The 16,769-nt window shown below is 32.1% G+C and overlaps 1 protein-coding gene across 1 annotated transcript in view; it reads left to right on the top strand.

The window, feature by feature from the left end:
• LOC142325512 (M-phase inducer phosphatase-like) overlaps window positions 1–16,769 on the top strand; it is a 228,232-nt gene that overhangs the window by 56,621 nt on the left and 154,842 nt on the right. Inside the window, exon 3 of the mRNA XM_075367369.1 lies at window positions 11,502–11,553. Within this exon, the coding sequence (XP_075223484.1) occupies window positions 11,502–11,553 (52 nt within the window). The remainder of the gene's footprint in view (window positions 1–11,501; window positions 11,554–16,769) is intronic.

Here is a 16,769-nt window from a genome sequence, read left to right as displayed (position 1 = left end):
TGGACTACGTTTAACATTTTTAGCGTTCCTTTCCAGCCAGTAAGTAATAAGTCTTATTGGTATTTTTCCTGAAGAATTCTCCTGTCGTACTCTTTTTTTGTTTTGGTGTTTCTTTTTTCCGAAATTTCTTGTAATCTTTTTCTTGACGTGACCTTTTTGAGTCCGGAATTTCTATTCCTGCTTCGATTAAAATTGTTGAAACTTTTATCACCTTATACGATTTTAAAGGTTTCTTTGTCGATTAAAGAGGGGAATTTTCTTGGGAATTCTATTAACTTATGATTAAAACGTCGTGGCATATGCCGATCTCTTCTCGTGCGTTATTTCTGATATTTTATGGGAGCGGAGTTTAGTGCAAATAAGTGTGTCGTCGTCCTTTATAAGATCAAGTATTTTCCTTGAACATTATTTTTTTTATTTTGGATTTCTTTTAAAAGTTCCACGTTGATCATCGTCAAACGTTCGAATATATACAACGCTTCTGGTCGAATCACCGAATTCAAACGCCTTAATTTTGCATTTTTATTAGGCGATAAGTCGATTACATTTTGTTTTACTGATTTCTTGGGTTTTCACGTAATTCATTTTTTGTTGTGCCAGTCGACCCGATTTGTTTCGTACATTATGCTCAGTTATACTCTTTTGAACAGTAAAGGCTAGTTAACTAATATAATATGCCAATAAATAAAAAATTATTATTAGCTACTAATGAATAATGGTAATGCGTAAAGCTGCAAGTAAAATAATAACGATTTTTTTTTACTTATTTATAATTTGTTGCCTTTATTTATAAATTTTATCTTATTTGTGCGGTTATAATTTCTTAACAAATATTGATTAAATATAATATATTTAATCAATATTTGTTAAATGTAATATAATATAAATATTAATACAAATATTAATAAATATTTTATTGTCTTATGTTTATAACATGCTCTAAAAATATAACCGTTAAAAATAGTATTCTAATTGAAGAGTATCTGTGTTATCGCATTCTGGATATGATAGTGTATTAGTGCATTACGTCATGTTTATCGGGTTCCGTAGATAAGAAGTCTGTTGCTTTTCGTAGTTATTATTTATTTATGTACGAGTATAAATTGTTATCGATATTTTTTCATACATTTATATCTGACGGTTGACCTAGTGAGTTGTTAGTATATAAAAAATGCATACGCGCTTGTGACCGTGTTTCTGCGCTTACATAGTTACCGAAATTCAAACGACTGTTGATAAGTTAAATTGTGCACAGGTTGATGCCCAGTTTCTTTTGTAGTTTTCAGTTTTTCTTCTTTTTCGGCACTAAATCGGTCAGAAGGAAATGGCTAAGGAAAATCATTATGCTAGGTGGTGATATTTGCTTATTTTATTAAAAAGTGGATGTACAATACATTTTTAACTTTTCTCATTTTTTACGCTCGCTAGACCTAGAGGTTCATCGGTTCCATCAGAGCACCTAAACGTATTTTCAGTGTGAATATATTCATAATTAATGGGTTCAGTAAATGACTTTTTTTCACCAAAAAAAAATCGAAATACTTTATATCGGTATGAGGAATTTGGCTCTAGAAAAAATATCATACGGGTTTTCCTTTCTCTACCTAAAATAAATACTGGTAACGAGTCGCTGTACTTTATTGGCACTGAGAAACTGAAGCTGAATTTGGGAAAGTTGTTTTTCGAACGATTTCGAGATTTTCCCTTACAGCTGTTAGCCATTTACAGTATTTAAAAAAAAATAAATTTAATCTACGCTACCTAAGTAGTCACTTTTTTTTTTAGGTATTTTACTAAGTAAACCACCTAAGTAAAAAATCGAAAAAGAAAAACAGCGCGCGCACACACTCTCTCTCACACACACACACACACACACACACACACACACACACACGCGCGCGCGCGCGCGCGCGCGCGCGCGTATATATATATATATATATGTGAAAATTGTTTAATAAGAAAAACGTATTTCTTGATTTAATTTTTTTTTTAATTTCCTTCTTATTGGATTAAATTATTCAAACAAGTTTCTGTTCCTGTGATCATCAAACGTGTTTCGCGAGGTAGATCGTACCCAAGGCTTCATCAAGGATCGTAGGCAAGGCTTCTCATCTTTTCTGTACAATTAATCGTTCTTTAATAACCGTATTTATTGATTTCTTATTTAATGTTTTTAACAGTTAATGATTATTTTAGCCGAGCCGGTTTTTTAATAGATTTTTTTTTATTATTGTTTGTTGAAGTTGTCTTTGTTTATTGTTACCAATTTTGGAAGATTAGCCAAAAATTCGTTTTAGTTGCGGTATTGATCTTTATGTGTACCGAACACTTGAATCGGTAGGGGGGAGTACTTGATTCATCGAGCACGTGTATAAAGGACAGCTGTAGCCGGAGTATTAATAATAATAATAATAGGGGGTTGCGGACAATGGGGTTAATGACAGCATGGGGGTGTGCCTGCAGATTTCCTTCGTTGTTAGGTTATAGCATATATTACTACTACTTGCCGAGTTGGGCGTTACAGTACCACTTTTCGTTATTCACCGATGACGATGCTTAAATATAACAGCCGAATCTACTGCCGTTAGCTTTTAATAAAAATCCTTTTTTTCTCCTTTTCTTTTAATATAAGCTAGAGAAATTAATTTTGAAGCACTCGTGCACATTAACAATAGGCCGCTATGCCTCGTTTGTTATTTCACTGCCAAAATTTTGAGTGGATCTATGACTCTGATTTCTGTCTTTTTTTCCCTAGTGTTTCTTATTATTTTTGTACCGTTATGGATTTTCAAAACGTTAATTCGCTGTATGTTTTCTTTTATATTAAGGATATATCTAACCGTTTTTAATTAATCAACATCGGTTTGCTTCCGCTGTAATACTAGTTTGTAAAACACGAAGTTGTTCGTTCGTTGTTATGAGACGAGAATTATCGTCGAGACGAGAATTAACGTAGTGTTAGGGAAGAATATATGAGAATAATTCAAAGCTTCAAATTAAAATTGTAACGTAATAATCGATTTCAAGAATTGTTAGAAACAATTCTCTTTATTTGTGTAGAACTTCTTAAACGGTGAACTGTTCCTAAACGGTGTTAGGACTTTTAAGCCGATCTTACTGGTCTTTTTTTACATTATTATTTTAAATTAAAGATTTATTACATCGATTTGATCGAGTAGAAAGTGGAAACGAAAGATACAAATACAAATCGTATCGTAAACTTTTTTGTCATGGGAAGGTCGGTAGATTCACGAATTAGTTATATTTTGAAGATAGGGACAGGGTTGCAAAACAATATACCTGTAATTTCTTTGTCTCCTTGTTCTGTTCGGCGCTAAGCGATCTCGTTCTGATCCGGTCACAAAAAATCAGTTTAACGTTTTTTATTTCTTTCACTGTTACTTTTTTCCTTCAATTTTGTAAAACATCAACATCGTCGCTATTTTTTCACTATTCATAACCGGGACTTTTTCATTTACTTCGTTTTTCTTTCATTGTTGCTAAGTCTACACACCGTTTAGCAATTCTTTATCATCCTGATGGATTCTAATTTTAGTTTTCTATATTTTTATTCGGTTCTCAAAAGTTACTTATTTTTAAGGTTCCGTTTGCCGTTATCGTTATGACTTCAAAAATTTAATTTTAGTTTGCTTTTTTAATTTCGTTCCGAAAGTTCTTTGGGCGGTATTATATATACGTTTCAGTTTGTATGTAGATTCGTTCAGTAACATTCACAACCGAATTACTTAAAGATAAGGTAGTTGCTCCATTTATTAATTACAGTATGTAACTGTAACAATGTTGAAAGAAATAGTTCTCAGAAATAAAAGTGTCGTTAGAAACCCCGTTGTCTTGGAATTACTTTCAAAGATCTTCTTGTATTTAGTAATATTCTTCTAACGTTTTGGATTATCTTCATCCGATTACAATTAACGTAAATAATTGTAATAACCGGTAAAGTCACAATAACGGATGGATCTTACCATCCATTAATCATTTGATTAATGGAAATAAGGTAGATTTTTGTGGTTAGATTAAACTTCTTTTCAACATTTGTTATTCTCTAAAATTAATACGGTAATATAATTTGATTCTTTTAGTTTAATAATTTATAATCCTTTCATGATTTGAATGACAAGCTGTTATATCGGGCTAAATTTTTCTGTCGTCTTACTATATAGCGTATTCGGAGTTGTAAGTTATTTATTTTAAACTGTGAAAGGAGTAACAATTCTTACCGGAAGTGAATAATTAAACCTAATTCGTCGGTTAAACTGCAGTCGCTTTATTTATGTCAGATGTTCGTGAAGGATTTCATTATCTTTATTAGCGTTCTTTATGAACCTAGATGTGGGAGGAGACAATTTTGTAAGACAGAAGTGCAGTGCCGATGTTATTTACGGCATAATTTTTTTTGTTGAAAAACGTAGCGTTTTTTTCGGCTATAGACCGGTTTAAATCGAAGCCGGGAACATAAATATATTTATCGACAAAATTTTGGCGAATTAATTTACGGCTAATAATTAATAACTTAAGTTAAACGTAAGTAAAACCTGATAAATTATGTTTATTGATAAAATATAATGGTGATACATAGAACGATGAATATGTAAATTATCAGGCGATCAATTTACATTCATTTTATTTAATTCTATTTTATTTTTACGTATTTCACACCGATTCACCGTAATTCAGAAATCACATCACTGCTAGGCAAATTGTTTTAAAATTAACTACGTATAGATATATCGGTGTAATGCATTATTTTTTCTTTTTATTATATTTTTGATTAAAGTTTAGCACTAAAAGTATTGATTTTTTCACCGATATTAAGAATTTTTTTTAAGACTAATTTATTACATAAAGCTGTGCTTGGGAATTTAGAATGAAAATTTCATTATTTATGAGGAATTTCACTCCTAATCGAAATTTGAACCCGGGATTTTTCGGATGAAAGGCTGAGACGCTACAATTTCGCCGCCGAGTTCGGCGTCGGGAAGTCTAGTATAAAAAGTCTGTTTCGTAAAAGTTTTTGAACTCTGTATTTAACAATAGGGTACACAACGCTTGTAAAGGAAGAAAAAATTTTTTAATTTAAAAGAACAGCAGACTTTTTTCCAAAAAAGTATGGACGTTTTGGATTTCGTATATTAAGCTCTTATCACAACTAAAATGTTCTAAATAATTGAGTTTAAGGTAATAATAGTACAAATCGTACGCTAGATTAAGTCGGTATGCAGCACCGTAACGTGATGATAAATTGGGAGATAATGACGGAACCGTCGTTTTATTTTTCTGTAAAAGAGTGGGAAAAAATTAATTATAAAGAATGAGGATATAAGACGATAGCTGATGAATATGTCTGCCCAGAAAAAAGAAAAATTGTAACGTAAAACATTTAAGGTACTTAGATTACGTAGATAGAAGGTTGCCGAAGTAAAAACGAAATAAATGCAAGCGTAGCAGTAAATGGGGAAATATTTAATAAAAGTAACAATTAATCTAAGATCTAGTTAAGACTTGAAGAAGCGGTATCTGGCCTATATGATTTTTGGTGTGTATTTCTGTACGTAGATATAAAAAATGGATACCGTGGAAATGAACGAAGAAACACTGGACGCTTTGAAATACGAGCATGAAAGAATTTTTGGAGAAAATTCCGAGAGACAAAGTGGAAAACGGGAGTACTGAGTACTATCGAACGAGAACATAAGCGTAATTAGAAAAATTAACTCGACAAACTCTGCAAACCGGCTGAAACGAATCACGAGAGAAGGGCCGTTAAAATACTGCTAGAAGATGCAAAAAAGAGAAACCGAAAGATTTAACGTTATATATATCTTCGGTTGAAAATAGGGGATTATGGACCTGTCCTAAGAGAGATGATAACGTAATAATAATTATCGAATCGTAAGAAGAACCAAATTTCTGGAACTCCTTTGTTTATTGAAATTGAAACAGGTTAAAATATAGATAACGATAATTTTGCCCAGATTTTGCCTAATTCAATCGGAAACTCGCCAGAAATAAATATACTATACGATATTAATTACTTATTGAATTTATTTATTTTTTCAAATATTTCATTCTGTTAAATTTCCTGCGAATGTTTTACTTTATTATAAAATAATTTAGATTTAATAAATTACATTTTTAAATAGAAAAAACTTTCGTATCAAGTGTTATGGAAGAACCTGAAAATAAAGTATTGATTAAGTAGAACGATTACGCGTAAGACTTATTGTATTTTGTACTGATATTTTTAATTTTATATTTTAAATAGTACGAAAGGTTTTGTAGTCCGATAATCGGATACTTCCACACGCCATTCGATTTATAAGGAATAAGCGAGAGTTAGCCTTTCTCTAAGGATTTCTGAGCCTGTTCGTTGAATGTAGAGGAAAAGCAGAATGTTGTGGCACACGTATTTGAGCCGGTGAACGCAAAATCATCGATCGGTAACGTCCAGGTTGAAGACAAACTGATTTTCAGAGGAATTTTAAGAGAGACAGATCCCCTTCGACCAGAGGGGGCGTTGAAGCATTTCTTTCGGACGCGGTTATCCGTCTCGTTTGACAGTTCTTTAGATCTCCCGTTTCTAATCTGTATTTCTTATCCTCCCTTCTTCCTGTTTGTGATCTGCGAGTTTTGGTTAAATGTCGAGCGGATTGTACCACAAAGTGTATTCTATCTTTGTAGTCGCTATGCCTTTAGTGCTTGTACTAGTATTGACTGTTGATTTTTCCAATCAATCTATTCGGCGGGGAGTAGAAAAAAAGCCGACTTGAAGTCGAAGGATTAAGTTGGAAATGTACTTCGTGCATGATATATTACTATTTATGCGATAATACAAGTATTATTTAGATAAGAAAATGTAATAAGACTATTAGATATACTTTAATGATCGTTAATTTTGTAATGTAAAGGAATCGGCGAACCGAATCGTGTTTAATGCGAGCAGAACGTTGACTTTACATTGACACCCTTTTTAACGTTAATGTTGCCGCATATGTTTGGGATGTTATTTTATAAAAGCATAACGTATATTTTAAAATAGCGGGGGAGGGAGAAACAGTGGTTAGGTTCATTGAATTATTCCTTTCTCTTGTTGTTAACAAGATTGTTAGTGCTTTAAGGCAGTAATGTAACTGTAACTTAACGCGGGTTATCGTCCAAGTTAACGGTTTATGAATCTGACATTAACGTGTGTTGTTAACGTCTAGTTATCTTATATAACCTTTTTCATCCTTTTTATTTATTGTCGTGTTTATTGGATTTTAGTTTACCGTTAAATTGCGAAAAGTTTACGATTTCTAACTTGTGTTGTTAAGATAAGTCCCTTCCTAATCTACGCCTGCGTGCGCTTTGTGTATTATTTCCTTTCCTTTTTTTTTTTTAAATATGTGCTCTTATGTAGAGTTGAAATTACCAAAAACAAAGAAATCTTACTGAATGAGCCGTTATCAGAGTGAGAACATATTTAAAGCCACATAAATATCCCATTACTATAAGTAGGCGTACTTTATTTGTTTTTTTCTGTTTCAAACTGTAAAATACAAAAAATTAATATTAATTATAAACATATATCGACTTCTAAATTGTTGAAATCCTTTATAAAAGTATAAGTTACATTTTAAAATGTTATTGCCCCAAAATATTTTAATATTAATCGGTTTTAATTTCGTTTTAATGATACCTTAAGAAAAATTACGGGAATAGATTTACTATAAACTTGGAACCATCTTAAATTTATTTGTTGGTGAGAAAATTAGTCAAAAAAAAAACCGAGAAAGTTGAACACCAAATTGAAATACTACGTGGGGCTGAAGTTGTAAAAAACGTGTTTTTTCGGGTTTTTCACCGGAAAAATTGTTTTTCGTCTGTATTGCATTTGGAAAAGTTGTTAATCTCAAAAAAAACAAACAACTTTTATTTAAACAATTTTCTTGTACGACTTACCGTTTTGGAGCTGTAGCTTGTGATAATGTGAAAATGTTATGAATTGGGGGGCACTTGTTCGAAACCGGTCTAGTCGTGTACAACGTTTTTTACAACTTCAGCGCCACCTAGTATTTCAATTTCAAATTATACGGCATAACTTCAAAGACATTAATTGTAGAGGAGTATGTCCTCTACATTTTTTGTTTCAAAAACTTTTCTCTAAAATGCATAGATTCAGAGAAAAACGCATTTCAAAAACTTTTTGAGTTTTTCAAAAATCTACGGGAGGGGGATGTTAAAAATCTGGAGTTAGGTTCCCTCATCACCCCTAACGCATGGACAAAAAATCAATCGCTAGGTAAGGATTTTCAAATACAGCCTATTTTGATGACAAATTGCCTGTACTATAAAGGCTATAAAATAATTAATTATGTATTGTTTAAAATTAGTAAATGTAAATATTATACTTATTACTGCGTAAAATATGATAAGTAATACTTCGATTTGATACGTCGAGTTGATGTTTTCAGGCCGAGTAGTAATACTCAGTCTATTCGTGACGTCAGAAGCTCTTACACTGGCTGGGCCAAACAAATTTTTTTAAGAATGAAAAATACATAAAATTTTATTTCATTAATATCTTCCGATATTTTTACTTATTTTTTTAAAATTGTAAAACTTTTTTTACAATCAGAGTTAATAATTATCAATAAATCAATATATTTAAGTTAAATGAAAGGAGATGAGCCTGATTCGAACCGATGTGTCTTCCTCTTGTAAGATCCAAATATTTCATTAATACAAATTTTATTTAGCTATAACTTTAGAACCAATAAAAATAAGTACCACTATGACATCTCGTTGAAAAGCTCTCAATGAGGGCTTTGTTATTGCAGTTAAGAAAAAGATTCAAAATCCAAATTGTTATGATTTTGGGTTTTTTAGACACTTTTGGTTCAGTTGATTGCAATCAAAAAGGGAGGTACACAACATGATGTTACAGCAGTCCTAAAGCCAAAATTTCAACATCTTACAATCGTTTTTGAGTTATGCGAGATATATACCTACGTAAGTACAGACGTACAGTCACGCCGAAAGTAGCCAAAATGGTTTCAGGGATGGTCAAAATGGATATTTCCCTTGAAATCTGTAAACCGAAATTTTTTGCGATTACAGTACTTCCTTTACTTCGTACAAAGAAGTCAAAATCATTCGTTAAGTTTTAATGTAAAAATTTTAATAATTTATAGAATTTGTTATTTTTAAGGGTGGGGTTGTGTTTCTCCCAACAATAGTTGCGATTAAAGGTTGTAAACTTTCCCACCCTGATAAGGCTTTTTATAAACAAGAATTATTTATATAAAAAAGGATAAATAAATAAAAAAAAAGAAAATACGATAAAATTGTAGAAATACGCCTTCTAGTAAAGTTTTCAATAATCAACGTTATTGGAAATATGGCTTAGACGTTTTTATGTCTTTTTTTAAATTGCATGTGAATCAGTTTCCGTAAGTTACAAGCTCCGATGCAAAATTTTCATGATTTTAGAGTAAATTGTTCTTGTTGAATAATAATAATAATTGAAAGCAACCACATCCCCATGCATACATAAAAACTTTTTCTAATCAAAATTGTAATATTATTTATTTTTCTTAATTATGAATTATTGATTAAATTTTTGTCATTTTCTTTCTTTTTTTTATGGTTAAATGAAATTAATTCTATATTAAATTAGTATAATTTTCTGTTCTAATTATTTACTTATTAATATTGCTGTCGGGATGTTCAATGAAAGTAAAAAGATGTTTGTATATAAAATATTGAGGCATTTAATTATGGTTCCGCGTGACAGATTGTCGTCAGAGTGTTTAATTTGACCTTGGTTACGGATGGGTTAACGGCTGTCTGTATTTCAGTGTGTACTTGATATCGCATACGTTAAACGAATAGGGCATATGTTTTTAGTCTTAAACTTTAAGGATGTGTATTTAGCGTCTTGGGGCGCACGTGCTGCTTCGGGGGTCGAAAAAGGTAGTAGGGGTGCCCAAGGAGCGCAGTTCCGTGCTGTATCCGGCGGAAGTCACATGTGCACAGCAAGTGAACTCGACGTAAAAGAAACCTCCTGCCTGTTATACGCATAGACCCTATTACTATAGACATTTTATTCAATGAACTCGGCTGAGGTTAATGTACTTTTATTACCTCCTTTTATATATATATATATTTTTTTTTACTTCATTCCAACACACTTATTCAAAGATTTATCCATCCTATTATGGAATTTAATATTATTTTGGAAATATTTAAATTGCGTCGCCCTGATTGAAGTTTCTTATTCTGATTTATGCAAACTATAAATAGTAAACGGATACATTAAGATTTTATTACACAAAAGGAAAATAAATTATTTTACTCTCGTCCCACCTACCTTTTTTCGCCTGCAGCATAAATTAGAATCTTGTATTAGTATAAGAAATCAGATATTCCCGCCCTTTGTGTGCGAGTTCGTATACAGGCGCGCGTCTTCCTACTCCAGTGCCAATAATTTACAAAAATTGTTTAAAAATGATAATTTTTAAAATTTATTCTTCGCTTATTGTTTAATTTTGACAGAATGTATTCAGATGTTACCATTTCAGTGCTTCGTAACGGGCTTCAGGAAATCTGAATTTAAGGCGTTAATAGTTTTTTTTTTTTATGTGAATGTCACATTAATTTTCACTAATTGCACCTGTTTCGGTCGATTGCTTTTTTATTTTTCAGAGGAATATAAAAACGAAAAATGAAAACGTTTACTTAATCGATTTGAAAAGATTTTTTATATTTTTTATTTCTTAATATCAGATCGTTACAAATCTTTCATACGCAATTCAAGAAATATTTTTGTAGAAACAACGCGTTAACCGTTGTTAAACTAAACACATTTACATATCCTGAATCTGAAAAATAAATTTAAAAAAATCTGTAATAGTATACATATTACGAATTCCACTACAGATTTAATTAATGTCACGTTGATGTATCAACTAAGGCTATGTAAAACTACCTTGACCTTTTTTCTTGTCCGTTTTTTTTTCGACATTCGGGTTTCTCCATTTTCAATATATATTTGTATTTTAAAAATGTCACTGTATTTTTTCATACGGTCTTGCGTATATTATAAATTTCATTTATATTTATACTTATATAATATATTTCAAATAAAAATAAATAAAGCCGATTTAAAAATCGTCATAGAAAAGGATCTTTTCATACGTTTAAATTTTGATATTTTTGAAATCGATAAATGTAAAGATTGGATGTTTTTACTTTAGTTTATTTTTCTAAGTAGGTTTTATTATATATTATTAAACGGTATTTTATTTTATAAGAGAATGAAAGGTGCGCCCGCACGTTTGAGATAATATAATTTAATAATATTACTGAATGTTTTACGTTATTATTTTAGGTTCATTTTATTATATTTGCTATTTTTATCTCAACATTTTTTTAAAATTCATAATTTTATTTTGTCAGTTGCTGTATTTCATTTTTTCAAGGTTTTTTATCTCTTGTTTCAGATAAAATGGATTCTCCAATGAAAATATCGCCATTGGTCGACAATAATTCTAGGTAATGATTGTTGTTTGTGACATTTGTTGTTTAAATTTCTTAATTTTCCCCCCGGGTTAGGTCTTTTTCCTAACAGTTTGTTTAAAACCGGTTAGTAAGTATCAATAGAAATAACATTTTTAAAAATGTTTATGGTTTATTAAAAATGTTGTATATAAAAAGAAAAATTATAAAACAAAATATTTACGATAATTAGTAATTTAAGACATTAACAAAAATATTAGACAAAAGTACTACGTAGAAACATAAAACCAAAATTTGTTAAATCATCTCAGAAACAAATCACAAGTTCACCAGCGATAACAAAAACCTAAGTAATCTTAGGTTTGAACGTTGAACAAATTGGATCTTCGTTTCATATTTTTTTTCCGGCCTATCGTTGATTGTAAATATCGTTGCTGTTTTTTTTTTTTAAACAATGGAATTTCTTATTGGAAACGTTAATTGTAAATATATTAATTGATAACGAAACATTTCTCTCTCTCTCTCTCTCTCTCTCTCTGTGTGTGTGTGTGTGTGTGCGCGCGCGCGCGCGCTTGTGTTTATTTTATTTTAAAATCTTTTTTGCGATAGGAAGGTGACGACTACCTTCCTAGGTACTGTCTGTTGGTTGCTGTCCTTCAAATCTTTTACGACAATTAAATAATCCATTTTCCGGATATTTCTCTTATTAAATAGTTGTAAATATAGAAGTAAAGAAAAAAGATTATCGGTACGTTTTAGTTGATTTTAGTAAGATTAATTATATCAGTATAAATTATTATTTGATTCGCTTTGTTCATGAATTTTTATTTTCGTAATAGTGAATCCTTCTGAAACGTTTTTAAGAATGGAATTATGTCGTGTTAATTTAAATTTTGGTTTACTGATATTTTATTAGATTTTTTTTGTTGAACCGGTTGCGTCTAAAAAGATATTTTTTGTTCTTTTTCCGGATGTAGTTTGTTAGATGAATGTTTTGTTAAAAATTTTTTCCGCGCTCTTTCTCTTGTCATTACGGTGTAAGTAACAGTCGTTAACTATTTCATACGTAATCGTATTCATAGTTAATTAAGCTACTGCATCGAACATTTCTAGCTTAGTTGTTATCCGAGTTAACCGCATTTTACATTACCGTCGTCACGGTATATGACCTATTTTACTGTTACAACGCCATATGGGTTTTTTCCTTAGCAGTTGTTATAAAGACTCGTGCCTTGAGGTTTCGTGATTACGATTATCCTATCTGCATTAAATATTCATTCGTATGCGTAGCTCTTTGTCATTTTTCCATATTAATTATGTTATAGTTCATGGACTTTCTTAATTGTTCTTATTAGAAATTATTTTTATTTATTTACTAGCTACCGTTCCAATTTAGCCGTGATCCTACAGCGTTTACGAACCAAGGTTTACTTATATAGGGATTAAAAATTCTAAAATTAAATTACGCAAACGTGTTTAGAAGAGGCGCATTTATTTAAGCATTAGTCTTTCAGTAACGACTGAAAGGTGCTAAAAGTAAAACAAAAGAACTGAAATGTGACAGAATAAAAGGTAATAAAAAATTTAATTTAAAATACGAGTATAAAGCGGACTCCGTGGCGGAGTGGTAACTTCTCGGCCTCTCATCCGGAAGTCCCGGTCAGGCTCGCATTTTCATACGCTACAAAAAAAAAACTGTTACAGAAGCAGGAAACTGTTTTTATTCTTTGAGAGTAAATTTATAAAGAATTAACTAAGTAATACAAATCTCAAAATAAATTGGCACAATTAAGGTCGGTTGTCATGTAAATAAGAAACTTTTTTTTATCAAGTACGAATCTAAGAACGTAAAATAAATTCTCCGAAAGGACACGTTAAGTACGGTTTAAAATATTTGTGCAAAGCGTGATGCTTTGTTAGTGAATAATAGACGGTAAGAAAATCAGAAAGAAAAAAATTATCTAATCTTTGAACTTTGCTTTTATAGAAGAATGTTGAAAGTTAAACGGCTTGATAAAATTAGAATAGAGAAATCTTAAGGAATAGCAGAGAAAATATTATGTATTTGGGTTATCTATTAAGACACCCAGTCCTAGCTACTTTGTTTTTTGTTTTTTTTTGGAAGGGGTCAAAAAACGCTTTCGATTTATTATCGCCCGGGTGAAAATAACAAGAAACTCCTTCTCGGATATTAAAATATTAGTAAAATAGGGTTAAAACTATGATGAAAACTAAGATAATAGTAGGAATAAAATTGAAATAGTAAAAGAAACGCAACAGTTAGGATAACCTGTAACGCGAATAACAAAATATCAGAATTTATGACGGGTTAAATCATTAATAATTCTTCTTAGAAGTAACATACCCTACTTTTGTGATAGAGGAAGTTATACAGGTGAGCAACATAAAACCGAATCCATAACGTAACCGCTGCAAAATCGGCTGGTAATGTTGGAATGAAATTTTATGAATGATACGGATAAATTAAAGATGTTCAAAATTATTACCCTGGGCATCGATGCTTGACCGATCATATTGAGTGCTTGACCGATATTATCTTGAGTGCTTGACCCATCTTACTTTAGTGCTTGACCGATCATATTGAGTGTCGTCTTAACGCAAAACGTTGTCAATTGGGTTGATTTCTCGTCAAATGTTCACCTTCAGTTCATCAATATTGTGGGGATTAGATGCATAAACTCTCTCTTTTAAGTAGTCCCAAAGGAAAAAATCGCAAGTAGACAATTCTGGGGAAAGTGGAGGCTACCGTCCTCTGACAGCTTGTTCATTTGTGAAAGCTGCGACACGTTGCTCCGTCTTGTTGGAAGAGACCGTATTCTTTTTCATCATCAGTTAATTGGGTGTAGAATTCTTCTAAAATTGTGAGGTAAACTTGTGTATTGACAGTCCGGTCAAAAAATATTGGTCCGCTATACGATTACCGGAAACGGCACACCAAACATCAATTTTCTCATCGTGAAGTGGATCCTCGAATATCTCGTGAGGATTCCTCGCCATCCAATACCTGGTGTGCGAATTAACATGGCCGGATAAATGAAACCGTGCCTCGTTTGACATACAATACGACATCGGGTCTATCGGTCCACCAGCAATGTTTTCGAGAAGCCAGTTGCAATAATCAAGTCGTTTCGGTTTGTCTGTCTCTTTCAGTTGATGCACAGTTGTAACGCGGTACGGTTTCAATTTTAATTCATGAAGAATTTTGCGACAAGATTAACACCAGATTGTTGGCACAACTAGCGTAGTGATTTTTTTTGAACCGGCAGTAATTCTTTCAATATCGGCAATGGCCTGTGGAGTCCTAACGGAAGGTTGCCTATTTCGTTTTGCATTTGAAACCAAACCTGTTTTACGCCTTTTTCTTTTAACTAAATCGTGTATGCCACTCTTCGGATACAGGCATTCGATATTTTTCTACGAATATTTGACTTGATTCTTCAAACGATCCAGAACGAATATAGGACTCGACTATAGTTATCCTCTCCTGGATCGAATAAGTTTTTTTTTTTTTAAGCCGCCGGGTCATTCTTTAGGTAATGCTTCAGAGGATGAGGTGAAATGACAATTTTGTAGCGAGTGAAAATGCCTTAGCTGACCAGGACTCGAACCCGGGACCTCCGGATGAAAGGCCGAGACGCTACCACGGAGGTCGCTCGCGCCACGGAAGCGGGCGCATTACACATAAACACAACTGCACTCACAATTCTGCACTGACACGTAACCACCTGACAAACGGCAGCAACAATCGTTAGTAACATGTACATCTACTAGTCGCGCTAGTTGTGTGGTGTTTTTCATAAATAGCGTTGGATAGCGGTTTCATTATCGGTTCGGTTTTATGTTGCTCACTCTGTATAAGGTAATCCTGCAAAAGGCGGATATCCTTTGTAGGATGACAAAGGATGTCTTTGTTTTAATGACAAGACTGTTAAACAGAAATTGAATGTGTAGACTATAGTAAATATGTTGAGGTAAAAATTAAAATGTGAATTAGTACACACCAGAAAGGAGTGGAAAGTAGCATCGAACGGTTCATTTCAATGACAATAAGAAAAAAAATCTGTCAGAACCTTACGATTGTAGGTGATCTGACTTAAGACACAGTTATTCCTGAAAATGGCTAGGCATTCTTAAAAATAACAAGCATCCCGTGCCGTCTTTACAAAGTAAAGTGAGGTGTGAAATGGTTTCCTGTTTTTCATCATTGATCCGAGTATACTGCTGGATAACGGTATCGCAAATCCACCAAAATGAAAAAAATTACAATTAGATCTACAAGAAATTCTATTCGTTACACAAACTGACTGTACGATGTTCGTTATTTATCTTCAGGCAAAGAATGTGAATAGTATCTCGGATCCTTTACACGTATCACTTGAAGAGATAATTTAAAAAAAAATATTGTCTGTACTCCGTAGGGGAACTGTTAATTTATGTAAGTTTTATATTAATTAGTTGATGGGGTGCCCTAATAAAACTTACAAACATCTCGCTAGTTCTCATTCCAGCTGTTCTGTGATGCTGTATAATGTAATTTGAAGTTCTTTTTTAGACGCTGTCGCTCCATATCCTTCGTGAACGGGATGGTAGCGGTTTAACCTTTCATCCGGGTTTGAATCCCGGTCAGGCGTATTATTTTTGTACGCCAAAAAAATTCCCATATCATATTTTTAAAGCTGTTATGATAAATTAATTACCTACAAAGAAAACAAGTTAGCGTGACAAACGTCGCTGCATAATTATCTTTACTAAGTTTGTACGCGCACGTTATTAAGGTTGTGTAAGGAGGTTCGATCTCGTAAAGAATTTTACCCGTTGTAGGAATCGTACCCAGTGTTTTCGTTTTAGTAAAAGTTTGATAGGCTGAGTTGTTATCTCTTCTCCAATTTTGATTATTTAATGTTACAAACACGAGTTTCTTGTAGAGTTATCCAAAGCGGTCGTGGAAAATTGGATAGAACGGAAAGTTTCCCTTTTATTCTTCTGAAAAATACTGGAGAAGAGTTGAACGGTTTTTAATTCGTGGCGGATCATGCTTCTCGTATCAAAATCAAGTCGATATATAATACATATAAGTGTTTTATTAATTTAGTAATCTGGGTTTTAAAAACCCAGGAATTTTATATTTCTGGTCTGTGTATAGTTTTTTCTCATTTGAAGTGCAGTATGACACATAGATGTACAGATACGATTATTAATTTAGTTTTTTTAATAACTGAATTTTGTTAGAA

Source organism: Lycorma delicatula, chromosome 5 (assembly GCF_047948215.1).
Source record: "Lycorma delicatula isolate Av1 chromosome 5, ASM4794821v1, whole genome shotgun sequence".
Lineage (NCBI taxonomy): Eukaryota > Metazoa > Arthropoda > Insecta > Hemiptera > Fulgoridae > Lycorma > Lycorma delicatula.
The sequence above is the reverse complement of the archived record's forward strand: the minus strand, read 5'-3'. Positions and strand labels throughout refer to the sequence as shown.